The sequence below is a fragment of the Zootoca vivipara genome, chromosome 10 (genome assembly GCF_965207765.1).
Source record: "Zootoca vivipara chromosome 10, rZooViv2.hap1.1, whole genome shotgun sequence".
Taxonomy (NCBI): Eukaryota; Metazoa; Chordata; class Lepidosauria; order Squamata; family Lacertidae; genus Zootoca; species Zootoca vivipara.
Window position 1 is genome coordinate 35,858,657 of NC_142593.1, and position 12,846 is coordinate 35,871,502.

Here is a 12,846-nt window from a genome sequence, read left to right on the forward strand (position 1 = left end):
GGCTGCTGCAGTTCAGTGAACCGGTGTCCGATCAACAGGTAGGAACCTGCAGAGCGCCGCGTGCCTCCATGCCTTTTTCCTAAAGAACAGATCCCCGCAAGCATCCCTCTCACTGTCCGAGGCGAGCCTCGAGTGTGCAGCAGCAGCCGCAGCCGCTCCTCCTCAGCCACAGGTTTTGGGCATCTCCCTTCGCTGGACTGCTGGGCAAGATGAACAAGCGCAAAGCCGTCTTCCTCCTCTTGCAGATTGCCCTGCAGCTTTGCCCTGGCGGGGCCACTCACGCTCAGCCTTCTTCTCCTCAAGGTAAGAAGCAACAGTCCCAACTTGGAGGCGTCCCAAAAAAAAAAAATTGAGGGGGGGGGGAGCCTCTGGTTTCCCTCGGTGGAGCTGAACTTTACAGAAGGCAAGGATAGGGAAATAGGTAACCGACAGTGGAATTCCCACCAGGATTAAGGGAGACGTTCTTGTCCAGAAACAGGAGATTTGATGAGAAACATATGGCAGCAACTCTGGTGGGGTGCCCCACATCCATCTCTTGAGGCAAAAGAAAAGGGAGCAGCTGGAATTTAAGCATCAGACTTGACGAAAGAGGTTAATTTTTAAAGCCACCTTTGTAATGGGTGGTGGTAACTGTACTGTTACGAAACCGTAAGTTTAAGGAGTTCCTTTAGAACGGAATTTTTGATAAAGCAAAATCAGAATCACTGGGTGCTTTTCTTTTGAAGGATTTGTTTAGAATAAGGATAGTAAAGCCCTTTATTTTATTTTTAAAAAAAGATTCGATGCTTGTATATGTGGAAACACATTCCACAAATTCTTGAGACTCTCAAACCTTCAAAAAGATTTGTAGGAGCACAAGGGTGTACTTTTATTTTGCTTTACCTCTGGTCTTTTCCTACTCTCTTGCCTAGGAATGGAAACATCCATTGCTTTACTGGCAATATTATTATATATAGGGTTCTAGCCTGTTTGAGTAGCAATGATGTGAATACAGTATTGGATATTAATTTTTTCATTAATATATATATGTATATGCCACTTTACCTTGTAAAGACAAAACAACGAATCAAATCAAAAATTGAACAAACTAGCAATGAAAAACAGTGCAGCACAAGCAAAACAACAACAAAAGTTGCAATAATAATAGCCACCATGGTCAACAAAAACAAACAAAAGCCTGACCAGGATCAAATGAATCAACTTAAATTTAGCTTAAGTGCTACTTGAAAAAGCCCGATTATATGAAACCATATATTTGTTGCATTGACACATCACAATAAACTATATTCTTTGTGACAGGAAGAAGCCTAGTTGAGCCGTGAACTCTCATTCTTCCCCTCTCCTTCTCCTCTCCTGAAGCAATTGCAAAAAGATCTGACTATGCTTCTGACTATGTTTCACCAGAGTTTAGTCTTGTGCTGTAACCTTAAACTGTGGTTAATCTCAACTATTGTTTGTTGAAACAAGGTAGTTTTATAATTTAAGGCTTGAAATTGATTTGTTTCAGACAAATCGATTAAGTCAGTTTGTCATATTCAGATAGCAAGACAAATTGCAGTTAATAAAAAATGGAAGTGAAAGCTTCCGAACTCCTTGTGAAGTGTGTGTGCGCGTGCGTGTGTGCAAGTCAAATGCTCACCTGAATTCAGCCAGAGCCTGATCCTGTTGGGCTTCATTGGGGTGGCAATTCCACATAAAGTCAGCACCACACCTGTAAAATCCTTGCTAGACATATTACCGGTATGAACCTCATTCAGTAAGAGTATCTGCAGCCTCTAAACTATAGCTATCTGGATTCTTTTGGGGGGGGGTGCTTCAAAAATTTGGTGTACTAGTGATTAAATTCCATTAAACTTGGGGTTTTATTTAGTGACAGAATACCACTTGATGCAGCAGAGGCTTCTGTTAGCAGAAAAGGTAAGGAATGTGATTTTTTCATATTCACCCTCAACAGCTGCAGCCCTCATCTGTTCCCAATTTGCTCCCAGGGGTTGGGAGACTCACTGGAACAGTATAGGGAGCTACCAGGGAAGGGTGAATTAGTGAAAATAGTTTGCCTTCCCATTCCAGTGACAAAACCCCACTGTCGGGTCAAAGAGCCTTTAATAAGCAGAGGGACAGCCTTAGATACATCCAGTGTAATTTACCTCTGGTTAGGGTGGTGTTCCTGGAGATACTTTATTATTGATTCCAGATGGGGATAATTACTCAGCTTTGAATTGGCATTCATTACTGTATATGATTTGATTTAAACAGTAGTGTCTCATATGTTGCTGTGTTGTTAATATTACAAGGACAATAGCATACTAAAGGTAAAGGGACCTCTGACCGTTAAGTCCAGTCGCGGACTACTCTGGTGTTGCGGCGCTCATCTCGCTTTACCGGCCAAGGGATCCGGCGTTTCTCCGCAGACAGCTTCCGGGTCATGTGGCCAGCATGACTAAGCCGCTTCTGGCGAACCAGAGCAGCGCACGGAAACGCTGTTTACCTTCCCGGTGGAGCGGTACCTATTTATCTACTTGCACTTTGACGTGTTTTCGAACTGCTAGGTTGGCAGGAGCTGGGACCGAGCAACGGGAGCTCACCCCATCACGGGGATTCGAACCGCCGACCTTCTGATTGGCAAGCCCTAGACTCTGTAGTACTTTGTTCAAAATAGGTATGAAAAGTTTTTGTAGCTGATACCTGTTTGCAGATCACATTTTTATGGTTTGATTTTCCCATACAGGCACAATGCGCCGCTGGTGCTTAATTACCTTGGCAGAAAGGGCATGTTTTTAAATTCAAGCTGTTTAGTGAGTTGTGTGATGATAGATTGTGAAGACACTAAAGAATCATTCGTTCGAGATTAATCAGTTAATCAACAGAACCACCTTGACTCCTTTCATGCATTACCCAAAGGCTGTAGGTATGAGTAAGAATGAAATCTAAAATAAATGGAATGAAATGGAAAAGAATCTCTTTCATGCTTTTCAAGCGGAATTATTTTGATGAGTAGAATGTTGAATATGTTGTGATGATGCATGTAGGTTAATTTTTTTTAGCTGTATTATTGTATGTATTAACCTATTGTATGCCTCCCTAGAACCATAGAATCTTAGAGTTGGAAGGGACCCTGAGGGTCATCTAGTCCAACCCCCTGCAATGCAGGAACCTCAGCTAAAGCATTCATGATGGATGGCCATCCGACCTCTGTTTAAAAACCTCCGAGGAAGGAGAGTCCACCACCTCTCATGGGACCCTGCTGAACAGTTCTTATCATCAGAAAGTTTTTCTGGATGTTTAGTCGGAATCTCCTTTCTTGTAACTTGAAGCCATTGGTACGAGTCCTACCCTTCACAGCAGGAGAAAACAAGCATGCCCCTCCCCCATATGACAGTTCTTAAAATATTTAAAGATGGCTATCATATCTCCTGTCTCCTCTTTTCCAGGCTAAACATACACAGCTCCTTCAAGCGCTCCTCATAAGGCTTAGTTTCCAGACCCTGTATAATCTTGGTTGCCCTTTGCACATGTTCCAGCTTGTCAACATCCTTCTTAAATTGTGGCACCCAGAATTGGACACAGTATTCCAAGTGCGGTCTGACTAAGGCAGAATAGAGTGGAACTATTACTTCCCTTGATGCAGCCTAGAATAGCATTAGCTTTTTTTGCTGCTGCATCACACTGTTGACTCACATTAAGCTTGTGGTCACCCACCCGATGATTTATAAATATTTATAATTTAATAAGTAAACAGCAGAGCAATCTTAAACCCCTAATCCACTGGCTGGAAGGGGTTAGTGTGGAGCAGAGGATTGGGAGGGGGGGAATATCAAAGAAAAACAATGTCTATGACCAACTGCAAAACCATGACCAAAGAGAATAATGAATGAATAGAGGGAAACAGTTCAAAAGTTTGGTTATAAAATTACATTGTTTTATTATAAAGTTAATTTTTGAACCCTTTATGATATTAATTTTTAAAGAAGTTAAGGGTGCATGCATAGCAAATATGCACAAGACTTGAAACAACAGTATTACAAACCCTAATATCTATCTAAAAATGTGTGCAGTCAGGGTTTTCCCATTGATTTTCCTGACCTGTAGCTGCCTTCTCACCATTCTGGGGCTGCATTGCTTTAACCTCACTTGAATTGGAAAAAAACTAACCTGTGGTGGTCTAACAGAACAGATGTGGGAAAGAGGGTTTTGTTTTGATTCAGGAGACTTAGCTTTTTCAGATTCTTATGGGGGGGGGAGTCTATCACTGGTCATATTGTGAGTGTGCCCACAGTCCTCAAAGAAGTTTGCAACAGTAAGATTGTCCACTGTGAAGGGTTTTTCGTTTTGTCTTAATTGCTTCATTATGGTTTCCTAAATTTAAGTACAGGCGGTTGCTAGTGAAACCCAAGATAATGAGGCTGCAGTCCCTACATATCTGGGAGTAACCTACCGTAATTAAACTCAATAGGATTTACATCTGAGTAGACAGCAAGAGACCTGCACTGTTAATAGAGCAGGAAAGTGAGCAAAATGTGAGCAGAAACAGAAGGTGGAAGCACAGGACAGGAAAATATTTAAAGACAAAATACAAAGTTTACAGGATTCCATTTTGAAGGCACTGGAATGACATATACTGTCAGGAGCATTATTCCAAAGGAATCTGTACCTTTTATTTAACAAAAGCTTCTTAAAATCACAAAGAGCCTTCGGAAAAATATGCTTTCTGTTAGAGAATAATGATCCAATGAAATGTCATTATTTCATAAAGGGATAATCCCACTATAGTGAAGCAGTGCAGTCCTATACATGCGTACCCAGAAGTTAGTCCCATTGAGTTTGCTGGGGCTTACTCCCATGTAAGTGAGTAAAGGGTTGCAGTCTGAGGTCCTTTGTTATTTTCCTTTTAAATTAATGAGCATTAAACGTTGTGTGGGTTGTGCTTCTAAGTTTCCAATGCATCATTGTCCCCTCATAAACTACACTTGGAAAAGTTAGTCACCCCACCCCCCTATTTTGAGTTGGAGGCTCACCATTCTGGAAAAGTTTGAGAATCTGTTTCTAAAGCTACCAATCTGTGTCCAAGTGGCTGTTGGAGTGCATAAACAATTGGTTTAATTCACTCTGGGAAGTCATGCATTCTGTGTACACTTGCAGGCTACTAAGCTTTTGTAGATGTTCAGCCCTTCTGTGATAATTAACCTCTGTGAATGTCAGCAGTTAGTTCTTCAAATAAGCACTGCTAAGTGTGTGGCTTCAGAAGACCATTTACCCAAAGGCAATTTAACATGGCGTCCGTTTAAATCCCACCTAGTAATTTGGTTATCTGTAACAAGCTGCCAACTGATGGAAATAATTTTACCACTTCTCAGATTTTCAGTCAAGTGTAGATATGTTAAATAATCTATGCCGCATGGCAGGATTATTACATTGTGGTAATTTACCACTCCGCTATTGGATAAATCGGTAGGTAACAATTCCCCATCTTCATAAGATTGAAACCAGAGGCCTGGTCTCACACATCCTGGTGAAGATACAGCATGGTTAAGGAATAAGCACATTGTACCACACACATAAACATAGTGTGTGCAACAGGTGCTCTGATTCAGGTATGAGGAGCACATTGACCGTCCAGATACCTTTGGATGACAACGCCCATCATCCCTGACCGTTCTGGCTGAGGCTGATGGGAGCTGGAATCTAACAGCATCTGTTCTAAATGGAAGCCAACGAAAGCTCAATTTGTATCAATTTGTTTCCTGCTTTTGGAGAAGGAATCCCAGAAACCTTTCAACAATGTGCAGACTTCCATGTGAAGCACTTGTATTTCATAGTGTTATAATACGTGTGATGTAAGAGAGGGGAATGTGCAAGCCAGCAGCACAAAGACTGTCCCTGCTTGCATAAATCTACAAATGGTATCTAACCACCTGCTTGTATCACAGTGCCCTTTGCCTCTTCTTTCTCTCTTGTTGAATCAAAAAGCCAAGACCCAGTTTTTGCTTCTAAATGTGTGTGCTCTGCTGTTTTATCGTTCTTTACAAATATCTGGCCTTTGTTCACCACTGTCTCTTTATATGGCACTTTTAATAAGCAAATAGTTTTATAACCTTGTATATTCAGTGATCACTCACTTCAGCAAAATACTATCCAGCAGAATTGTGCTCTTTAGCTAAATCCAGATTGTCTCCACCCAGAGCCAGAAATAAGTCCTGTCTACTGTGAAAAATGTACTACCTACAGAGTAAGCTTGCAGGCAACAGTATCTGCACTGTGGCTTATATATGAGTACAGTTTGGTCAGGGAGCTAGCACCATGTTAATTCCTGAAAAAACAAAGGTTAATTTGATTCTTGGCATCTATAAAGTCACATGAGTTTAATTCAAAGAGCTGTATATCCAGAAGGAACGCATTTTAATTTTGCTACAATTAGTAAGATTATTAAACTTTTTTTCAGCTCAGACTTGAAGCAATCTAAGAAATTATTGCAATCAAATAAGCAACAAGCATAAAATAAGCATAGCCGCTTATTATGTATAAGTCTTTCCCATCTTCCTGATGTACTTTTCACCAGGAGATTGGTGACATGTCCCTTAACACTCTTCATTCTTTCAACACAGTTGGGTTAGTGAAGGGCGATTTTAAATAACACTAATAATCATTGGAAATTTATTGATTTATTTGTATCTGTAGCCACCTCCATATCAAAAACTCAGAGCAGGAAAAAGCAATAGCTTTCCTTTTAGCGAAACAGAATAAAATCTCACCTCTTTAAAAGCCAGCCCAAGAAGGAATTTCTTGTAAGTTCTTCTGAAAGAACAGATGACTGATTTGTAGTGAATCAGACCATAAATCTTTCTTGTTTGGTACTACCGGTACAAGTGAAACTGTCCACCGCTTCAAGGTGTTCCCAAACATGCCACCTGAAAGATACTGTACTTGTAACAGAAGATGCCTGGGATATAATCTGTGACCTTCCACAAGCAAACCATGTGGTTTACCACTCACTGAGCTATGACTCGCACCAACTAAGGTGGCTTGAGGCAGTTTGAATCTGCAGCTGCAGAGCTCCATTTCTCTCCATGAACTAAATCAGCCCTTAAATGCTCAGGTTGGCATTTGGGCAAGGGGAAGTGCAAAGTTGGGGGTAATATTGGTGGTGAAATGGAATTTCCTGGAGGAGGACATAGCTGATTGGCCAGAAACTGAAACAGGAGCATTCCTAGTTTTTTTGTTTTTATTTATTTTTCATGGTACAGAAAATACATTTTGAGAAAACAATTGTTACAGCAGTAAACAACAAACAACTTATCCTGATAAAATTACAGGCTTCTGTCATGCTGCAAGGGTGAACTGCACCATTTTATTGAAGTCCCACTTGTATATTACTGTATTTATAATAATCAACTTATTGAAATCCTTCTTATCTCTTTATAGTTTTTGATCTTCTTTCTACACCCAACCAGAGGCTAGTAAAAACCTTCTTGCAACAGACACTGGCCGATTCTACACTGAATGAAATTTACGTGCTGTCGACATTCAGACTGCAACCCAAAAGCACAGCTGTTGTATTTGGGCTATATTCCTCCACTGAAAACAGAAAATATTTTGAATTCACAGTTATGGGACGGGTGAATAAAGGTAAGTCCTTCAAAAGTCGGGTGGGTGGGTGTGAAAGCAATGAATAGGTGTGATTCTATTGGGCATATTCTCAAGAAGGTCTCTCACACAAATCTTCTACAATTAGCTTACATTTTTGGGTGAAGTTTTAATTCATTTAATTAATGTTTACTCCTGGAATTGTTTTTTTACCATCCTCTTAAACACTTCCTGAATACTTCTGTGCTTCTTGATATCCTTCCTAAATTCTGGTGCTCAGAGCTTATTGCAGTATTGGAGTCTTATCAGTACTGAGACTAGGAATGAAGGCTAATGTAAATACAATTCTAACACTTTGCTACTGCTTTTTATTGCCTACTTGCATACTCATTGAATTCCATGCTTCAGTACGAGAATTAGCTTATGGCAACATCCTGTCTCTGCGTTCTTGAACAGTCTTGATTCCCCGTGTTGGGAGATGGGGGCTGGCATCTTTCTGCCAGCAAACTTCCCACTGGCGGTGATGAATGGTTCTCAAAGAACCAAGTCAAAGGTTTTTCTTTCTTCCTTTTCCCCCTTTGGGAAATCACTGTTTCAAATTACTGAGGAATTTGATAGATACACGCACATGCTGCATTCAGCATATGAAAGATGGGAACTTAATTTAGTTGATCCCGAAGTTTAGCTTTGACTGTGCAAGATAAACATTCCTGTTGCAAAGGCCTTATAAAATCAGCCACATGACAGAAAATGCTCTTGGCTGAGTGGAATGCGCTTGTTTAGAGCCGTAGCGCTGACTTGTGTGGAACTCTGCCATGCTATGGTAAATTCATGAATGTACAGCATGTAAAATGTGTGGTGTTCTCTACAAAGGGAGAAATGGTTGTGAAATTAGAATAAACCTACTAACTAAAATTGCATGCTAACCAATTACAGAAACGTTAGGTTAAATTGCCTTTACATTGGGGCTGCAACTCGTGAGTGATTGGTTAGACTAATAGATTTAAAAACTTTTGATTGACTAAAAGGTGAGCCTTTTAAAATGCATTTGGTTGGATCAAGTGCAGGTCTATACAAGTAAACCCCACTGAGTTAAATGGAACTTAATCCCAAGTAAGCATGCATAGGATTGCAGGCTAACACTACAACCCTGTATATGTATGTATATGAAGCCAAGGGGCTTACTCCCAGGCAAGTGGGTGTAGGATTGCTGCCTAAAGGGGTAGTCGGGGGTTGTTTCTAGAGCCAATATTGTCATTTGAAGCCCAGGTGACCTAAGTGGCAAGAGTGTGTATTTCTAATTCATTCACCACCCACAACTGCATCTGGACTGCAATACTCCAGCCACAGTACTACATGCTCTAGTAACCTCATATGTAGCTCTACATGGGACTGCCCTTGAAGACGTTCCAGAAGTTGCAGCAGCTGCAGAATGTAACTGCTAGATTAATAAATGCCACAACAAAATAGGATAATATTACACAGATCTTTAAAGAGCTGCACAGGATCCTGATTTGCTCTAGGGACTACTTCCACGGTATAAATCCCTATATTTGAAGCCCAAATATTTGAAGGAGTATTTCCCATTATCTGCTGTCCCATGCAATAAGGTCTGCAGGAGAGGCCCTGCTAGTGTTTCCATTGGTCCACATGGTCCATTCTACAGTCAAACAATTCATGGCTGTTGTGGCACCCTAGTTATGGAACTCAATTCCACTGAAGATACATTTTCCCCACTCCACTGGCATCTTTGCTATGTCAAGTGAAGATCCATTTGCTTCTTCAAGCTATGGGGGATAGGAAGAGTATGTAAGGTAGTCTGACTTCTGTTGTAATTATATTCTACTGAAATTCCTTTTTCTCCTTTCAATTTTGATACGTTTTATTTTATTGGACTAGTTGTATAGCATCCTGGTAACCTTCAGATTGAAGGGTGGTTTAGAAATGTGATGATGATGATGATATTAATAATAGTATAATAATAAATTGTTATAAACAAGTTTGTTATAAATCAGCAAATAAAGAACATGTGTTTTGCTTTAGAACAAAATGTTAGTGATATAAAAATTAATGCAAATATATTTGAGAGCTAATGATCTGAGCTTGAACCCTGGGAGTACAGAGGGACTGTGGTTTGGTGATTCCCATGTCCAGAAGATTGGACAGTTGCCTATTCTCAACGGGGTTGCACTTGCTCTGAAAAAACACATTCAGAGTTTGTGGGTGTCCCTGGATCCATCTTTGTTGCTGGAAGTTCAGGTAGCTTCAGTTGCTAGGAGTGCCTTTTACCAGCTGTAGCTGTTACGTCAACTATAGTGATTCTTGGACAGAGATAGTCTGGCCGTGATATTGCACCATTTGTGGTCCACCAAGCCAGGTGCAGCCCAGCAGTAATTTATGGCAGCTCAGCAGGGATATGATGACCATCTGAGTTGTGTGGTCTGACTGCCATGGGTGCTTACTGGCTTGTGCCTGTTGCCATTGCCAGGAGCAATATTTTAAAAATTCATGTTTATTTGCTTGTTTTTAATATGATAGAACAGTTTTATACCAATATATCAACATATGCATTCAAGGAACCCATTAAATCAGGCATCCCCAAACTGTGGCCCTCCAAATGTTTTGGCCTAGAACTCCCATGATCCCTAGCTAACAGGAACAGTGGTCAGGGATGATGGGAATTGTAGTCCAAAACATCTGGAGGGCTAAAGTTTGGGGATGCCTGCTTTAAAAAAATACAAGAGTTTGGTAGCTTTTTTCCTCTGTGTAATGTTTTGCTATTCCAGAACATTTCTCTCCCCGCCATCTCTCTTTTCGCTTGTTTCCCTTAGGAGTGTAACAAATTAAAGCAGAATCCGCTTGCAATCTGGCCTTCTCGGTTTCATGACTGCATTGTCCTTCATGATTATTTCACTCTCGCTCTCCTAAAAGAGAAGAAGAATTCTCTTAGAACAGGGGTTTCCAAATTGGTCGTGGACCACCAGTGGTCCATCAGTTTCACTTTAATATTGATTTTAAATTGTATTTTATTGCTTCTTTTACTTCTGTTGTATTTTACTGTCTTATAAAAAAAGAAACTATAAAAATAAAGTTACAGCATATAGCAGAGTGCATTGCAATTGCTACAACAGGCTGAAAAATCATTAAGTGGTTCACCAAAACCATCAGCAATTTTCAAGTGGTCCTTCCTAGGGTGGGTGGGTGAGGAGCTTGGGAACCACTGCTATAGAAGGCAGGCTAGAAGCTGCTTGTGATAAGGTTAATTTCATTGTCTCCATTACCACATATCATAAAGGAAGTACAGTGGTGCCTCGGGTTACAAACACCTCGGGTTACAAACACTTTGGGTTACAGACTCCGCTAACCTGGAAGTAGTACCTCGGGTTAAGAACTTTACCTCAGGATGAGAACAGAAATCGCACGGGGGCAGCGGGAGGCCCCATTAGCTAAAGTGGTACCTCAGGTTAAGAATGGCTTCAGGTTAAGAACGGACATCCGGAACGAATTAAGTTCTTAACCTGAGGTATCACTGTATTCTCTGGCTGGTCTCTGTTATTTTCTCCTACCGATAGCCTTCACCACTACATTTGTACATTTATACAAGTATAAACAATTGATGGTGGTTCAGGGGTAATGTTATAGTTCTGTTAATAAGGAACAAATATATGCTTGGCTATCACATTAAAGGCCTTCACTAAAATGCTGCTCTGCAGAAACATTGAACACATTCTGATTTGGATGAATCTTGCATGTTTATCATTATAAATTCTGTGATTTATCAATTGACGACTGAATTTGTAATTTACTATTGAATTTAATGCATTAAAATATTCTTCTCAAATCATAAGGACTGCTTTAAAAAAATGGAGAAATGAAAGTATTTTTTTTATCCAAGTCAATAGTGTTCCAGAAGTGGACGGTGATCACAAAACCATATGCTAATCCATCAAAATATATCCTGCAGACTCCCCAGATACCTCCATGTCTACTTTTCCCTCTCTCCTGACCTTCTCACCTGGATATACACTCAGAGAAAAGACTGCCCAACTTTTAAAAATAGCATTTTCTTTAAAGGTTGTGTGTGCTCACTTAACAACAGCTCCCCACAGGATTGTTGGTATCCTAAATTGAAACTTTTTTTTTACTGCCTTTCATAAGCAGAGCAGCAGGGACTCTGGGTTTTCTCCACAGTGAAAACGACTGAAGTCGTCATTGTCCATTGGCACCATTAAATTAAAACTTTTCCTGCAATAGAAGGGTGCAGCAACACAGATGGTTTAAATATAATAATGTCTTTGGTCATTCCTAGCAAGCATTTCCCCTTCTGCTCTCTCCAAAAGAAGTATTCCACCCCCTCAGATGAACCTTGATCTTCCATCCAATCCAGCTGCCCTCCGGCAATCCTGTCTCATGGCCATTGGCCAATTGTGAGTTCTTCCACCCTTTCCTTTATCTATTTTCCTCTTATTCTCTGCTGGATTTATCCAGTCTTGCTCCAGATGCAGGATCTTTCTTATAGGCCTTGCCAGATTCAAAGCTGGAGTATGCTCACATATCTTTAAATCTGCAGTAGATAAGGCAGCCGAGATTCCTCTTGTCTGTTGCATCCCAGGTCCTAACAACACATGGCTCCATAGGAGATCACTGGTAGCTTTGTTCCTGGGGCAAATAACGCAAGGGGGCGAGTTTATTTTTACAAGGATTACAGCACACAGAGAACATAGTCCTGTTTCTTACTGTTTCTTCCCTCAGTTGTTTTTATTTTCGAAGGGGGGGAAACCCCAAGGCATGTTCAGTGTTCTTCTAATGTGGTTGCCACTTACATAGCACCTTTTAGTAGACAAAATGCTATATGGTCTTAACTTTTGTAACTTCGCTTAACAAACCATCAGGGCAGATCTTATCCTGTAATGAGATAGTGGGGTCAGTTCCTAAAAAGCAAACGGGACTTGATATCTCACACATGACATCTAGTTTGGTCCTTAGGGAGCAAATATGGAGCTACATTAAAGGGCAATAAATTGCAAATTGTTCAGTTACTGCATATAATTTAGCATGGGGAAAGGGGTACTCTCTGGAGTTTTCTTTCCAGATGTCTTTAGCCAACCCTGCTGCAGTCCTTACTATTTCTGCTTTAATAATATGAAACGGAATCTGATAACCAGAAGGGCCAGATACAAAAGAGAACTGAACTCCTACATTCATGATTTATTGAAGATCATTTCTATAACACTTAATATATAAGAATAGATCCAAATGGTTCTT

At 40.5% G+C, this 12,846-nt stretch overlaps 1 protein-coding gene across 1 annotated transcript in view; it reads left to right on the top strand.

Annotated features, from left to right (window-relative positions):
• The window catches only part of THBS4 (thrombospondin 4), a 37,089-nt gene continuing 24,243 nt past the window's right edge, over window positions 1–12,846 (top strand). The window contains exons 1-2 of the mRNA XM_035100058.3: window positions 1–303; window positions 7,420–7,623. Of these exons, the coding sequence (XP_034955949.3) occupies window positions 210–303; window positions 7,420–7,623 (298 nt within the window). The 5' untranslated portion in view covers window positions 1–209. The remainder of the gene's footprint in view (window positions 304–7,419; window positions 7,624–12,846) is intronic.